Here is an 18,281-nt window from a genome sequence, read left to right on the forward strand (position 1 = left end):
AAAGTAATTGGAATACATTACGTTACTAACGTTACTCTTTAGCTCTGTGCTGAGAGGGGGGATTTGGGGTAAATACTTGGACTGACCATGTGATGAATTTGATTTTCATGCAGAAACTCTCTCTGTCCCTCTTTAGTTGGACCAATTTGATACGCAGAAAGACACAAACGAAATCGAAAATGCCAGTGGCGTCTGCCAGCTCTGACTCAGGTATGGCTTTATTTTAACAATTATCTGAACTTCTTTGTCACCATTCCAAAATCTTGTTAGTCCACAAAAAGGTTTTGTGAAATAATGAGGAGGGAAAGTCAGTGACAACCTTAACAAGCCAGTCAGCCATTTCTGGCTTGGAACACCCGAATAAACTGGGATTAAATATTAGTGCTTCACTGAGCATCCACACATCCACCAAGCTTTCACTGGAGAGACATTTGAGTCAATATTATTGCATTTCTCTGGACAGCTACAGAGAATAAAAATCAATGCATTGTTCTGTTATGAGGTTCTTTTGTTGAAAGAAAGATGATGAAAAACAGTGGTGATGAGACAAGTAACATAAGTCATTAGAATTTATAGCTGGTACAAATGTTTAAAGAATAAATATTATCTAGAAGCAAAATGTGCATAAAAAGAAAACTAAATCCAACCCTATTACAGTTTATATCTAGATTGCTTGTCCATATAGGTATTCATCAATTTAAAATGTAAAAATTGTACCTAATGACACCATGATAATTCCCTTAAATGATTTTAAAGGTTATGTTAAAACTATAGAACATGAATCCATCCACACGTGCAAATGTTTTAATTAATGACACTTTTATTTTAAATTGATACATACATGATTTGTCTTTGCCTCTTTTGTGTTTGTTTTACGATTGTGTTTGTTTTGTGATTGTGTAATCAAATTTGTTCTGCTATCTTGGCCAGGTCTCTCTTGAAAAAGAGATGTTATATCTCAATGAGACAAACCTGGTTAAATAAAGGTTAAAAAAAAAAAATGATATAATTAAAGGAGAAGTGTGTAATTTCTGTAGTTTAAAGGGATAGTTCACCCAAAATGAAAATTCTGTCAGTAATTACTCACCGTCATGTTGTTACAACTTCGTAAAACTATCGTTTTTTGAACACAAATTACGATATTTTTTATATATTATATAATTTTTTTATATATATTTTACAATATTTAAAATACGATTTTTATTAAATCTGAGAGCTGGATCACTCCTCCTGTTTGGTAATTGCATCTGGCGGCCCAGAAAGTTAGTAAAGACATCGTTAAAATAGTCCTACAGTCCTAAAGTCCCCTACAGTTCCCTAGTCCTAAATTAGACTACAGTGGCTCAACCTTATGTTTATCAAGCGACGAGAATACTTTTTGGTGTGTATTAAAATATGTGAATATTTTAAAGGGATAGTTCACTTTGAAATTCATTGTTGGTATGTTTTAGCTTACCTCAAGGGCATCCAAGATGTAGGTGTCTTTGTTTCCACAGTTTTTTCAATTTTGATATTTTTAGGCCAAACCGTCCAGACCTGCATTAAATGACAGACAGACAAGAACGGTTTGGCCTAAAAATATCAAAATTGAAACTACTGTGGAAACCAAGACTCCTACATCTTGGATGCCCTTGACGTAAGGTAAAACATACCAAAAATGAATTTCAAAGTGAACTATCCCTTTAATATTAACATGAGAGGAGTGGAGTGAAGATAGTGATCAGCAGGATTGATATTCAAAACAGTAAATGGACTACTTTTTTATGGTTTGTGTATCTGCAGCCGGCAGTGTCGGCTTCCCTTTTTGATTGATGAATATAGATGTATATATCTGCAGGAATAGACAGTTTCAGTCTCATTTACACGTAGGCGCAGAACATGCATGCTAGTTGACAGTCGGCTGTAGTTCCCTTTGGAAAGAGAACTCGCACTGCATCGATTGATGCTAAGGGGGAATGCCTCGGGCATTCCCTTTTATAAAAAGTTTTCTATAAAAAAGAACTTAGTCAGAATATGCTGAGCATGGTTGGTGTTATGGAACGCACCGTGGGCAGGCTGCATCTGCCATGGCTGCTTATTGGGGGAAAAATTGCTTGCGATAAGAGTGCATTCTCCCTGGGCTTAAACCACCTGCTCAGATGAGCCATCCATTTTTTCCCGAGCTCTGTTTGGGATTTCAGTATAGGCTGAGCCATTCTGCTGGCCCTCGTATAAAAAAAAAGCTCCTCCGAGCCCTCAGGTAGATCTATGCTTACAGGCTGGCCATAACCAAGGCCGTCTCTGTAGCTGGCCTAGGCTATGATTGGGATAATGGAGGCGTTCTGCTAAAGTATTTCTGCCTCTGGCCCTTCCCTTTGTGAATGTAGGTTTTTAGCATCCCTATCTGACAGCCTCCTCCCATGGGAGTCGTTAGGCCAAGGCCCGCCCCCTTCTCTGCATTCTGGGCCGAAAAGAGTAATGCAGGGGTGCGTTTCCCGAAAGCATCGTTAGCCATAGTTCAAAGAGTCTGTGTTTCCCGAAACAATCGTTTCATCGAACATTCGCAAACAGCATCGCAAAGTTGTGTGGTTTGAACGACAGCTCTCGACCTGTGGTTAGAGGCATAGTTTCTATATTGCATGACATTTGGACTCAATAAATCCTTATCTTGAGTAAAATAAGCAAGCTGACATTCAGTACAACCGGTGCCTTTTATTTAGAATACACACAAATGTAATTATGTCTCTTAGTTTGTCAAAAGATTTAAAGTACCGTGTTTGAAAAGTGCACATGTGCGAATGTGCTCTACTATGTAAGAACGAGCCAAATATTGAGTCTGGTAATAAAGCAAAATAACTGAGAACAATTAGTCCTCAGATGACATCTCTGTAATTTATATTAAAAAAAAATCTAGCGTAAATTGGATCTCAAACAGTTTCATTTAAAGTAGTTATTACTCCACCATGTGCGAAACCAACGTGGTTGAACGATACTTTGCGACAATGGGTTTCAAACACTCGTGACTAGCTAGTTGATTTCTCCAACGATGCATCGTGCTATGGTAGTGAAGGAGCGAGTTACATAGTTGTACGGGAAATGCACCCCAGCTTGGTGCAGAGGCATGATTTATAAAGACCCTGGGTTAGGCCTCAATAAGGCCTCCCCGGTACAATGGGTTTTTCTTGAGCAGGGTTGACCGTCTTTCGCCTCACGAAGAGACGGAGTTTTGTCTGCCAAACCCCGCCATGCAGAACTAGCATGTGTATTTGGGCCGCCAAAATAGGCTCCACTAACCTCGCGGAGCTACTGCTCGACCGTTGGGTTGTAGGTGGGTGGCTTACAAGCAAGCCCCACTCCCCTAAGCTGGGCGGAATTCTGTCACCTCTAGAGCCACTGGCGGGCTCGCACCCTGTTAAATCTCAGGGTGAGGTGGTAGTATTACAGGGTAGGTCTGAGTACTTAACTTCAGTTCTGTATTATCCTACCTTGCACCATTTGAGAAGAAAGTTCTAACCTTCACTACTTTTTGGCTGTGCCGGTAGGTAGTAGGCCTCAGCAGACCTCATTGACTAGGCAGCCCCAACGAGGGCACTGTAGGCCAGCTTACCTCGGGTGATTGACCTTAGTAGTTCGGGGAGTAGACTCCCCAGAAGGGAGTCCTCAAGGCCCGTACACACCGGGACGAATATCAGCGCGCGTTATTCGTCAGTGTTTTTCAATGCATTTTGTGTTCACACCCAAGCGATTTTCGCTGATGATGAGCCAAGTGATCATGCAAATTCATTCCCTGACATTATATGGCACCAATTTGCTCTGCAATACCACTCCATATCAGTTTTCTTTTATCAAGATGTTTGTAGTCCCTGTCGCGTTTGTCATATAGTTCTTTATGTTCTAGCACCAACGAGAACAGCAGCTCTACATTCATCTTGCAATTCATCTCTTCTCTTGAAGATTGAATCTTCCTCGTCTTATTTCTATGTAGACTGCGACGCTACTTGGCGTATATCTTCTTCGCCGTTGCATATGTGTGCTCGACAAGACCGTATTGTGTTTGAGCGTCCCCAAGTTGTGTTTTACCATCTCATTGGTCGGATAGTTTTTGACGCAGCGCATCAAACTAAAAAAATGAGCCCAAGACGTTTTTTTTATTTTTTTAAAATGACGCTTTTACGCGTGGTGTTTTACGTGTCGGTGTGCACACTTACATTGTCCCCTGTTGTTTAGTCACGTGGCGTTAAACGTCGGCAAATAATGTGCGCGAAGTTCGTCCCGGTGTGAACAGGCCTTTACGTTGTGGGACATACATTTTAGCTACGACCAGGTAGCTAGCCTTATTAGGCTTCCTGTGGGTGGGTATCATGTTTGCAAGGCGCTCTTTTATTTAAAAGCTTAATTTGTAGAACTGTCAGTTGCATTACGATTGAAGGCAGCGGTGTGTGTTCTGTTTAAACAAGTGTTTAAATAAGTGATTGGATTAGGGGTGGGGTTAGGGATCAGGGAGCGGAGACGGGTAGGATTAGGGGTGGGTTTAGGGATCAGGGAACGGAGATGAGTAGGATTAGGGGTGGGGTTAGGGATCAGGGTAGGTTTAGGTATATGTAAGGTTGGAGGAGTTGGATCTGGATCCAACTCCTCCCCTTGGATTTCGTGTTCTGCAGTGAGGACCATCTCTGCTTTTCTGCATTGTGCTGAGGGAGCAATGCTATTTCAGCAGATTCTAAGCACCTAAACATGCTGATCCAGAACGCCAGCTCGATTACTCACTGAATGAAGTGCATGGCAAAATGGTTCTGGGACAGAATGCTTTTATCTGATTGGTTCTTCTAAGGTGGGTTAGGACAAGATTGTCCAAGCTCTTCATTAAAAGGGATGTCAGAACTTCTAGTTTTTCATTGCCTGTTGGCACTAGCAAGGCTTTTTTTCTAAGCACTGGAAAGAACCCAATCAACCTTTCACTTATGTCCAATCAGCTTATGAGCGCTTGTGAGCAAGCATCCCATGCTCTTCCTTCATCCCATCAACTAAAGAAACTGCTTTCATTGCCGTTAGTGTCAGTGTGTCAACTAGAGTCCTCGTTTAGCTCTAGATATATCACCTCCGTTGATACTTGTGATAATGAAGGTCCAGTTTGCCACAAACACTAGCTGCCAACATCGTGACAGCTAACTGATTATACAGCATGACTCCTTCAGCCAGTTATTAGAAATGTGCACTCTTTTATTTTTATTTACACCTTTATTGCAAGGTTTAGATTGCACGGTTATATGTTTACAGTAACAGTACACTAAAACATGAATTGGGGTATTTATTTCAAACTAGTTCTTGTACTTGTACAATACTTTTTTACAATAGTACTTCTACAATATATATTGCAGTTAAATACACATAAATAGTGTACTGTGACTTTACAATGAACAGGGAATAACTGATTTACAGAATTGCAGTGATTATATGTCTGTATTACAGTCATCTCGTGTTTTTATTTATATAATAACTGTAATAGTGTGATATCCAAAGGACCATACTGGTGTTTGGGTTCCCAGCATGCATTTCAGAATGAACACATTTCTCTGCCTCTTGGTGTATTTTGCTGTAGCTGTATTTATCTCTTGAAGTTACTTAGGTAACAGTCTACATTATGTACTTTTGTTAACAATGACTAATGCATTAGTAATGCATGGTATCATGAACAAATTACCAATACTTTTATATAAATGTAATACTTTGCATTTATTACTATTCTACTAATATATATTTTAACATTTTATGTTGTATAAATTATCTTCAGTTAATTTATTATGAGCAAACATTTAAAATAGTATAACAAAATAGTATATTGATAAATTATCGTTAACCCCGATTAAATGCTGTAAATATGTTGTTCTGTCACGGTTTGGTTTGTGTTTTGTTTGTGTTCATGTCTTTTATTTTTTTTTATTCATGCTCATTGTCATGTTCCTAGTTTCTTCTTGTGCTCCCCTTTGTCATGTGATCATGTCTTGTGCTTCTGTTGTCTTAAGCCTAGTTCACACTACAGTACATGATTTTAAAGCGCCAGGCTGAACTGTGCGGTTCACACTACATGACTTGCTCTCTGCGAAATCAGGAGTGTTCAAGTTGTTGAGCTGTTGAGGAGGTAACGCACTACACGAGTTGAACAACTCAACGATTCTATCTTTTCTACAAACAACGATTTGTCACGAAAAATCGCACGATAAAACAAACCGGAAATGACGCGAAACAGCACGTGCGCCAATACCCAGCGAAGAAGAGAAGAACACAACACGTGAATATGGACATCAGACAGAAACTAGTGCTGCAAACTGTTTGCGCGATTATTTGCTCTGAGAAAAAAAAAGCAAAAAAAAAAAAAAAAAAAGATTTACTTTAAAAAATTTACTTTTTAATTTACTAAAAAGATGGCCTGAAACGAGACTTCCTTAGACTTCCACGACGCATGCGCGAGAATTGCGATCTCCTTACACTACTTCAGTTCAGTTCTCGCGCATGCGTCGTGGAAATCGTATGGAGGTCTCGTTTCAGGCCAACAAGAAAGAAAAGGAATAGTCGAATAAAAACGTTATTTTTGTTTGTTTTTTCGCACAAAAAGTATTCTCGTCGCTTGATAAACTTATCAGGGATGTGATTTTTCCGGATTAATCCAGAATTACGGATTTTCCGACCTGAAAATGTGACCTACGCGAATCATGCAGATCTGTAAAAAAAACAAAAAAAAACGGGTGACATAACCCATAACTGGCTGACGTGCGTACAGAAAGTTCCTTCCAAAGTATCAACAAGGACGTATTTGCGTTCAGCCAGAGAATGTCTAATTGGTTCAGCTTGTTCACCTGCCCAATTTCGTATCTCTAGTCGCTCTCGCGCTGGTAATGTATCGTTGTCAGTTGACAACATCACAGTTGGGTCACCAGAGCTAGGCGATATATCGATATATTTCAAATTTGCGCTATGATCCTTGCTCCAAGCAAGCTGCTGACTGCTTTTGTAGAAATATGTAGCAGCTATATCGTGCATTCTGTCAGTTGCAGTCCTGACACCTCCGTCTCAACAGCATAGTGTACAACGCGACAAATACTCGCAATATTAACGCAGAGGAACGGCTATCTGTTCAGCGAGTTCACAAAAGTTAATTTGCATGTGCTTTAAAGCCTTGCCGGTTAAAGATGTCATTCACTGCTGATGCGCTGTTCTGAGCGTGAACACCCGACGTGCGCATGCACTAAAAGCTTGTCTAACAGCGCCTGGTTGCTGGACTAAGTTATCTTTCGAGTATTATTTCGCTAATACTCTCAAATACACACAAGGTTTACATAAGAACATTTGGTTATGTCTAAACTCAAAGCAAACCGAGAAAATTGAGAGAAATCTGCTTGTCAAATGCTCCGTGTATATTATTAGACGTGTCGCGTACAGGTCTTAAAGTGACAGTAGCCCTAATAATAAAAATGCAGCTGCTTGTTCTTAAATGGATAGTTGACCCCAAAATAAAAATTCTGTCATTATTTATTCACTGTAAATGTTGTTCCAAACCTGTATTCATTTATTTCTTGTGCTGAACAAAAAAAAAGAAGATATTTTGAAGAATGTGGGTGACCAGACAGTTGCTGGTCCCCATTGACTTCCATAGGGAAAAATTTACTATGGAAATCACTGGGGTACATCAACTGTTTGGTTACCCACATTCTTCCAAATAATTTAAACAGAAGAAAGAAACTTATTCAGGTTTAAAACAACTTGAGAGAGTAAATTATGACAATTACAATTTTTGGGAGAACTATCTATTTAATGTTCACTCGCTGCTCTTGACTGAGAACTTTAATAGTATAGCTTTAATAATAATCAATGTATAATTTATATAGTGAAGACTATATTTGACTTTGATTGAACATTTACTCTCGCTTTGCGGAAAAGATATTGGGATAGATATATATCGATCGAGGGGGGGGGGGGTGGGGGGTTTGGTGGTCGGGCTTCGTATATTTTCCTGCTTTTTTTTGTCCTTAGCCAATCACATGCCTGACTTATAGTTGAGCCACTGTAGTCACATGGAATATTTAAACATTTTCTTCATTGACTTTCTGGGCCGTCAAGAGCCAGTCCCGGAAGTCTATGTGGTAGTTATACAGCTCTCAAATTTAATCAAAAATATCTTCATTTGTGTTCCGAAGATGAACGAAGGTCTTACGGGGTTGGTACAGCATGGGGGTGAGTAATTAATGACTTAATTTTCATTTTTGGGTGAACTAACCCTTTAATGACATGGCATCATCTTTCGGATGGGCTAAACAAACCGGTTCAGTCTATTGCCTAATTCATTGATTAAGCTCTGTTGTTGAGTGGCTCATCATTTACTGTGAGTTTTGTGGATGAGGAGCCCTGCAATTCCACAGGACCCTCCACACCAGAGTGTTTCCACACTCTTAGAAGAGGTTCTATTTAGAACCTTAAAAGGTTCTATCAGCGCTGTGTATTTGGAACCCCTAAAAGGGTTCTATACAGAACCCTTTTTAAGGGTTCAATAATAAGAACCCTTTAGAGTTCTTTGTAAACAGGAAAAAGGTTCTATATGGAACCTTTTGGGTTCATTCATTGTCATTTGTTTTGTCCTTTCCGGATTAAATATTTCATATTATTGACAAACATCAAGACCCTAAAATGTATTATGAATGCATGTGAAGGATCTCAAAATTCAAGATATGGGGGTTAGAACATGTAAATATTTATATCATTTTATGTAGTTAATCAATATCACACGAAGAGTGCCAGTTCTTCTCCAAAAATCAGCATGATTAAAATGTGATATTAAGTTACTACAGCAGTTTAATAAACAATAATTTAATTACAACTACAAAATGTTGCAGAATAATGTAATATATGAATGAATAATAGCCTATAAAGAACATTTGTGCCAAAAGGGTTCTTTCTTGTCATTATTGAACATTTTTAAGCATAAAAGGTTCTTTGGAGTTGATTAAAGAACCCTATGCTACATATATAGAACCCCAATGAACCCTTTTTTATAAGAGTACACATCCCTACAGTCCTGTCAGGATTTATTCATGCCACGACCGCCCCACCAGAGCCTGTTAACATCATGCCTGCCACACCAGAGCCTGTCATGTATGGAGTGAATAATGTGCCAAAATTCGCAAGCAAATTTGCATAATGCCATACTAAAGTTTTGCATGCACTTCCAAAAGAGCTCAAATTGATACGGTAAAACTGACTCCATTGTTACAGTTTGTATAACTTTGTTTTTATACAAGTGCCGAAGAAGCCTCTGGAGCTGAAATTCAGGTATGATAAAGGGTGTTTAATTTCCGACATGCACTGTAGGCTGTTGACCAATCACAACAGAGTGGGCCATCTGACCAATCAGAACAGAGCAGGCTCTCAGAAAGGAAGGGTTTAGAGAGACCAGATCCTTCATCAAACCATTTGAGACACTGTGAAAGATGTGATGTGCAATGTAGATTATGAGAAAATTAAAGTGTTTTTCCTTTTCTTTTACCTTGTATGCATGTTGTAAATCTTTTGTAGCTAAATAGCAGCTCTTTTAGGCTACTTTTAGGTTATTAGGATTTGAAAATTATTTTGAAACAACATGAAAAAACTTGTTTGAGTAATTTGAGTAAATTTGACTTGTTTTTCAGTGTGGATATGATAGCTCAGATCATATTGGAGATACCTAACCTCACAATAAATGTTTAATTAAAAAGTTAATATTGAGATCTCTGATTGCAGACGCATATGGGTTTGAGATGTTGTTGAGATCGGAAAATCTACAGCATCTGAGATAAGAGGCTTAAATAAAAGACTCCATTTACTCGTAATGTAATTTCATAGGAGAAACATTTAAGGAGATTAGCTTTTAGAGATCTCTTAAATAATTCTTCTTTCCTACAGAGAATTCCCACTCTTAGTTTGCAATCGCATTAGTCATTTTGTCTTCCTCCTCTGTTCTTTTATATTCTGTCTTTCCCTCTTCCCTGCATTGTCTCCTGATTAGGTCTCTGCGATTAGTTTTGAGCTTTCTCAGGTCTATCAGGCATTGAGACAGACTGTCTTCAGCTGTTGAGAGGGAGTGATGGGGAGGAGCCTGAAATTTTCTGGCTACCTGTGTATTTGGAAACAGAGCTGTTAAAGTCAGATAGAAGCAAATTAAGAGGCAGAATGCAAAGACGCCCAGTTGTTTATGTTGCCTCAAACTACATTTTATAGAGAGGGGGGATGAAGAGAGAAGACTAAAACGGGAAAAACGAGGAAGCCTGAGGTGTTACCAGACAGGGAGGGAATAGTCAAGAAATTAAATATCTAACAAGGGACAAGCAAGAGAAATAAGGAGAGGTTGAGGGGCTTTCTGGTAACTGATGCTGACGTCAAGGAAATGAAAAAAGATAAGGAACCGTGCATGTGAATTAAAGGCAGGAAAAGAAGTTCGAACTATGGCTGGAAGTCTCTATAGATTGTCCCTGGAGGAGATTGGATCGATCAGATCTTTAGAGGGTCCAGGAGGTAAGACACAGGGAACATAAGATCAGCTCAGCTCTTTAAAAGCATGCTGTGGTGTCACTGGATAAAGAGGGACTTTAGTTGTGTTGTGGTTTTGCAGTTATAACTGTACATGCAACTATAATAATGGATGAATTGATTGAAATGCCTATGAAATGTTGGTATTGAGAGTTGTCATTTTCCCATTGTAGTTGATAACATGATCAAGTCCATACCACTTTTGGTGTTAAATAAAAAAGCTTAAAAGTTAGATGAATCGTAGGCATCATTTGTGCACTAAACATCTTTTCATAATTGCTATAATAGTGTATGGTATTATTATTCTATGAGGTCAAATTAATTAAAACCTCTCCGCAAGGTACGTACATTTAATAGGGTTAGGAGTTTGTTTAAATCACTAACCATAATTATGAATAATAGTAATAATTGTAAATGATACCGCTTTTTATTGCTGTGGATTTATATTGTATTTTAAAGGCATTCCTAATGCAATGCAAAATATACCAATATACCATATACATAATGCAATCCATTATATTTATTTCCATAACTTCTGATACATTATGATAGCTACTTAATTGTTTACTCAATGCCAATAAGTTAAAACAAGACAAGATGCAAAAGCTTATGTAAGCAGTTGTTTAGGAAAGGACTAAGACATTAAATTAAGGCCCCGTTTACACGATGGGAAAACAGATATTTCTCTGCGTTTTGCCCTCTCGTTTACACAAAAACGTCATTTTTAACACTGAAAACGATTATTTCTAAAAACTCCGGGCAAAGTGGAGATTTCTGAAAACGCCGGTTATGTGTTGTCGTGTGAACTGGGAGAAACGGCGTTTTAGGTTCTCTCTTGTCGTTTCTAAAGATTCTGATTGGCTTGAATGGCTTTATCTTTAACTCCTACATTGCCGCCAATAGGTTTGGCATAGTTATGATGGCGCTCGATGGCGTATTTATGCGGGTGTGTGAACGATGTTATTTTTGAAAACGGAGAGGGGGAAAATATTCGTTTTGCTAAATACCCGGCTTTGTGTAAACGTGGCCTATAGTGAGGGTGTCAACTGGAAATAAGTTTGGATATTTGATGTACAGTGGGTTGTTTTAGAATGAAATAACCAGCTAATACTACAAAACGAATCAATTGACAGTATGCTTGTGTCAAATCTAAGACCTTATGAATGAATTATTAATACAGGCTTCATGTAAATTGTCATACATTTTTTTAATTCCTCTCTAGAGCAGACTGTGTGTGTGTTTGGGTGTGCGTGTGTGTGTGTGTGTGTGTGTGTGTGTGTGTCTGTGTGCGAAGAGAAAAGGCAGAGATGGGTGCATTGAACAGTCCCTCCAGGATTTCGCGATGTCGCAATCGCAACTATTAACGCAACTTCAACAAATCCACGTGAATTCAGTGCGCCTTGCAATTTTGAAAAATCACCGCAACTTTTCTGCAACTTTGACGAATCATCGCGCCGCGGTCTCCTGCAAAGCGTCGTCATACGTCAGCAAACTCACTTGTTTTGTTCAGAAGACGCAGCAGATGTGGACTGCCAACGTCTCACATTTAGGCTACCTACAAAAATAACAGAAAAGGCCAATGTTGCCAACTTAGTCTTTGTCGCTATATTTAGTGATATAAAAAAAACGACCAGAGACAAATCTAGCGGCTTTTTGGACAAACCTCAGTAACCAAATGTTGCCAGCACAATCCTGCGAGCGCGAGGTTTGCTTTCTCCCAGCCGACTCGTTCTATTGTCTGACCAAAAAAAATTAAGCTTTATTGGATATGCGGCTATATTATATTATATTAGCTATATTAAAATACATTATTAAACATTTGTTTTTTCCACCATTTAACTTTAGTGGCTATTCCTAAAACTGTATTTTGCACTTTATTAGTATAGGCATCTTTCAACATAAATGCTGCTTAATGTTTGTGAGGTTCTGCACATTGACTTTTTTTGCAGGTGCAGATCTTGTTTAAAAAAAAAAAGAAGCTTAGTTTGTTAGGTTTTGCTGTGTCTTTAAATCGTTTGTTTTGCCTTTTATGGTTACTAATGGTTAGTTAGTTTGTTCGTGTGTTACAAAGTGTGTGACTTTGTCTTTTAAGTCAATTCTGGACTACAATAGAGCAGATGCAGATGATGAACAGTGTTTTCTGTGGGACATAATAAGTCCCTTTGGGGTGGACTTTGGACTTTTCTCTCTTAGTAAACCTATAACATGCACAAAAAAATATAACAACACAATAAAGGAAAGGGGAAAAGCCAAAAAGCAAAAATTAAGTAAAAATCTATCTATCTTTGCCGTTTTAACCTATAAAAACATGCAGAAGAACATCGCAACTTTTTAAAAAAGCGGCCGCAACATCAGGCATTTTAGGCCGCAACAATCACAAAAAAGGCCCGCGAAATCCTGGAGGGACTGATTGAAAGAGAAAAGCTATTGTCCAATTAGCTTTGTGCATGAGGCACATCCTGTGTTTGTTATAGCTTCCTTTTTTTCCCACATTTCATTTATGATATACATTCCACTGCATCTTTTCACAAAAAAATTCTGTTCTCTCAAATTTATACGAACAGTTTCCTTGGTTATAAAGCTGTGTTAGACTCTACATTTGTTATTCTGAATTAAACTTGACACTTGATGGTTTGAGATGGTTGGTAACATTGACGACGTGTCCTTCCCGAACACAGTAAGCAGCATCAGCCTCGTGAATATTAAGTCTGCCTGTTGAATTATGCATGATTACATTCAATCACATTCAATCACGTGCTTACACACCTGTAGGCCGGCCGGGTATATTGCATGACTAGGCGGGCTGACATTTTCTATTAAGATTTTTGAAAGACCAACAAGATGAGTCTTTTAATATTCTAGGTGTGTGATGTGTCAAGCTGTTGAAAAATCAGTATGGGAATTATGGGTGTAATAATAACAGACTGCATCTAACTCAAATTCACAACTAAAGTGGGATCGCAGATGGAGCGAAGGAGATTTGATCAGTTGTTCTGGGGATGATATGGGATTTCACATCAGATGATTTGTCATCTGATTGGTTGAATTTTACAGGATTTACGGCAGATGTGTGTTGTGTTCTTTAACTGTCCTCCTGGAAACAAAGCCACGATGACGCCAGACCCCGTCATAGAAGAAAAAAGACGTTGTGTTTACAACTGTGACAATACTTGGATGAACAGGATGAAACTAAACTGGATTTTCAAAAGTATGTGAAGTTTGCACCGCCATTGTTGCAGTTAACTTAGAACGTTATTGAATGAATCGACGCATTCTCATCCTTTAATGTCATATAGAACGCTATATGACAAAACGGCGCTATACTACGCACATGGCACCCGTTATCGTTAATATAACACGTGCTGTGAGGGCTAAGTTTAGGTGTGGGGTAGGGTGTGCGTGTCATATTCACGCTAAAGGATTTATAACGTCTTGGGTTCGCGTGTTATATTAACGATAAAGGGTGCCATGTGCGTAGTATAGCGACGTTTTGTCATATAGCGTTCTATATGACGTTAAAGGATGAGAACGGGCTGAATGAATCATATCTGTTATCAACTTTACATTTTCACGCCCATAAACATGATGTGAAACAAAATGAAGTGTAATTGCTTTACATGACGGTCAGATGTCCTCTTGGCCAATACCTGCCGTCAGTCCGAAGGTCAACTGGACATTACTTTACTTCTTTTTTTTTTAATTTCGCCCATGCTTTTATGAAGTGATTTATAAATTAGAAAAAAGAAATACAAACAATGATAGCTGTAATGATGTAGGGTATCAATGTACAAAAATATTTCAGATGACTGAACCTTAATGCCGTTACATATAATGCAGTTCTCCAGACGTTTTTATATGAGAAAGATCTGTCTCTGTAACGTTTATGGGAGATATTAGAAGAAGTTTTTATTACATGCTTAATTTCCTGACAATATTAGTTTCTGTGGATCAGATATACATCTGGTATCGTAAGTAGATCATAAAAGGATCGCAATTACACTTGGCTCAATTGCGGTTAGTTGGCTCAACAACAAAAAATGAACACAACACTTTGCATTTATTTTTCTGTTCTGACAACTTTGAATGAAACTAACAAAAACTTAAACATAACAACTCTTTTAAATGTCCAAAATAACACTAAAAGGTTTTCCCTTCACTTAAAACACACGTAATGTCAGTATTTATTTTTAACACTTACCCAATCCTATATGCAAAGCATCAGACTTGTAACCCGAAAGTTGCCAGTTCAGTTCTCAATACCAGCAGGAAAAAATGTAAGTGGGGGAGTGAATGAACAGTGCTCTCTTCCACCCTCATTACTCACCACTGAGCAACTAAGGTAACCCCGAGTGTGGGTTACCATACTTGGCCTTCACGTCACATCACATTAAGAAGAAATCCATTGCCCTTTTTTCCAAGTTATCAAGACAATTCCATTAAGTCACTAAAACTAAGGGTGGGTTGAAGGGTCAACACTGCTTTTATTGATTTAAATACAGAAAGCAATTAAAGATTTTTTATTACATGCAGGTATTTTTAAATGTAAGTCCAATGTAAAAACATGTATGTATGCAATAAGTGCATTGTATTAAATGTTAGTACAGTGGGTTTAGACACCAAATATAATGTTGGACTGAAATATTTTCACTGTTATTGTAGATATTTAGCCAGTGATCCTTTTTGGAGGGCTGTTAAGTGTAAAATTGATTTTTGGTTACGTCAGGGCCCTAATTGTGTGTTTTAGTACGAGTTAACACATTTTTGGGGCACCTTTAATTGTACAAGTTTAGTCACTGTTATGAGTGAGTGTGTACAGTACCAAATGCACAAACCAATTTACGTAAGATCATTAGTAAAAGATAAGAAAAGCATTAAGCTAAGAAATTATCAAGATTAAAGCCCAGAAGATTTGAAGAAGATCCATTAAACCCCATGAGAGGTTTGGAAATTGGAAATTAGGTTGAGGCATTTTTATTCAAGTAAATGAGAATAAATGTGAGTAATAATTTGGGCTCTAGGGAATGAACAGATTGCATTTAATAGATCACTTGCAGAAATGAGTTGGAGGTTTAAGTGACACACAAACATTTATTTGAAAAAGAAATGTAATAAATCATTAATGCAATTATTTGTTGGCTGCTTTAACTATATATAACTATATTTAACTATATATATTAAATAAATATAGATTTTATAGATAAATATAGTTTGATATATTTAAACTGAAATAGATGAGCTAATTTGCCTTGTGTTTATGCTAGAAAATGAACTGATTGTTACTGTGCTGGATCAATATTATTAGGAGAAACAATCAGAGTTCGAGCTCCACGTGAGAAAATGTCACTCTAAATGAAAGCAAAAATAGACATAAAGTAAAAACATTGGCAAAATTTGACAATTGAAAGTCATGGGATGATTCATTTAAAAAAAATTAGGACAGAATGCCAAATTGTAACCTAATTTGTTTTGTCATCCGGGCCTCATGCATTATGAGTGTAAAGGAAGGTTAATGGTTTCAGGAAATGACTGTTGTTCTGGTGTGGAAACTAAATACAGGCTTTCTCTATTTGAAGGAGTGGTGGAATGGAAATGAGTCAGAAGCCAAACGCTTAGCCCTGAGTTGGGAAATAAACAGCAGTAATGCAGCTCTTACATATAGATAAGCACTGCAGAATTTCAGAGGCCTGAATGTAACCAATGCTGCAGTGTGAGAAAGACATAATGTGACAGTATCCACAAGTTTCTAAGTCCCATGAGGCCTTCCAGTTCGAGACGTGACACTCATTCATTCATTCCACTATCGATGAATCATTAATATTTATACTAAAATGTATTATTTCATTTGTTTAACTTTTTATAAATTACAAATACAATGAAAATACAAAAATACTGCATGTTTTTCCACAATGAGTTCTTTATTGCAAGATCAACTTGTTTGGTTATGGCTAAACTTGGAGATATGTGCTGCGGTGTTCTGGACTGCCGCTGCGAGCCGGCGTTTCTTTAAACAGAGACCCTCGTTTGTTCCGAAAAAATTATAAAAAAGAACCAAACCGAAAATAAACCGAAATCGTGATTCTCAGATCCACGAACCTGTGTCGCGGTCAGGGAAGGCAGAATCACAACACACTTCCAACTCACAGAGATATCCTTCCCGACCAGATCCAATACAGCTACCATATCTTAACTATTTGTATTATTTGAAGTTAACATTATGAAATTCGTAGACCTACACCACAAAACTAGTTGAGGATAAACTATTTGAAATTGGGCGATCCCACCGTTATGGACGTGACATTTGCAGAAAAAAACCTGAAATAGAAATTCTCAGAAAATGTATTTAGTGCTATTGAAACCTCTGTTATATATATCTATATATCATACTCCATTAATAAAGGAGTCCAGACATTAGAAAAATATAACACATCCATTTTATATTTAATCTTATATTCTATATTTTGGCACAAAAAATCTTTAACTTTTAGAAAGCACTGAGCCTTTATTTAAAGTTAATTTCGTTTTGTATTAATTATATCTTAATTTTAATCAATCTTTCATTTACAAATTACCTAGATTTAATAAATAAGAAGTAAATATAGCAGATCATAATCGAGACACAGAGGCGCCGGCGCCTCTACTTGCCTCACAGACGTATATATATATATATATATATATATATATATATATACAGTAGCCTATATATTATATTATATATACAATGAAATGTATGTTATGTTGCTTCACAGTAGCCTTCACTTAAAATCTATAGTCCAAGATTGTTGGATAATATAATTTGCCACTGAATTAGTTTAGTCCAGTTATGTACAACAGCACATGTTGTTCCTGAGCTCCGTAACGACATCTCTCATAAAGGTTTGCGACTTAGTTTAAATAGTAAAACATCCGAAAAAACACCTAGCCTCTTTGCTAAATAGCACACAAAATAGCATTGGTATGTACTTTTTATAGTAGTGGCCCCCGGAAACAGGTGTACTATACAGTGACAGATTCTTGTTGAACATCATGGCATGTCCTACAGGTAAATTAGCAAAAGTTAGTCACGGATATGTTGCACACACCTCTTCATAAAACAAGTTTTAGAATTCTAATCAAGCTTCAAAGTCTCACGGCTCAGACTCAATAAATGTGTGTATTTCTTTGGCGTGTCCTTTCAGCTTAAATGTCAGTAAGTCTCGGCAGGATGTCGACATAAAGCTAGTAATGAGCTTGACCCTTCTGCTCAGACACACACCAGTAGGACGTGTTTCCATAGAGATATACATTACAGAGCTGTGGTATTAATTATAGCAAAGAGGTCTATAATACCTGGCGAGGGCTCTCCTTTAGCATTCGCATTAATCTCAGTGGTTGTTGTTTGGCTGGCGAAGGACTCTCTCAGAAGTATGCGACCTAATCCTCATTGCTCACAGACAACATCAGCAAAAACAGCAACAACAAAAAAAAAATCTAAAAGAGAAATGAGTGGTATTGAGTTTTAGCAAAACTCCTTTAGCTGCTTTGGATTTCTATCTCATTAGAACCCAGATCACAAACTCTGCTCCAAACACTAGTCATTTGCTGTCAAGAAGAAATACACTTTAGCAAACTTTTAAAAAGTGTACTTAGTTGAGACTGAGTTGGATATATTTACAAGAGTATACTCAATGCAAACTGAATGTATTGTTTTCAGACACTAAATTGCATGTTAATTGCAATTAAATGAAAATGTATTATAGTTTAGTTTTATA

General features: G+C 37.6%; 1 protein-coding gene across 3 annotated transcripts in view; it reads left to right on the forward strand.

The window, feature by feature from the left end:
* mpp2b (MAGUK p55 scaffold protein 2b) overlaps positions 1 to 18,281 on the forward strand; it is a 48,680-nt gene that overhangs the window by 8,545 nt on the left and 21,854 nt on the right. The window contains exon 2 of one of the 3 annotated variants that reach the window (XM_039659701.2): positions 137 to 210. In XM_039659701.2, coding sequence (XP_039515635.2) covers positions 180 to 210 — 31 coding nt within the window. In that variant the 5' untranslated portion in view covers positions 137 to 179. Of the gene's footprint in view, positions 1 to 136; positions 211 to 10,371; positions 10,519 to 18,281 lie in introns of those variants that run through there. The other 2 variants (XM_039659699.2, XM_039659700.2) reach the window with 2 other exon arrangements.

This window comes from Pimephales promelas, chromosome 17 (assembly GCF_988280905.1).
Source record: "Pimephales promelas chromosome 17, fPimPro1.hap1.1, whole genome shotgun sequence".
NCBI classification, from domain to species: Eukaryota; Metazoa; Chordata; class Actinopteri; order Cypriniformes; family Leuciscidae; genus Pimephales; species Pimephales promelas.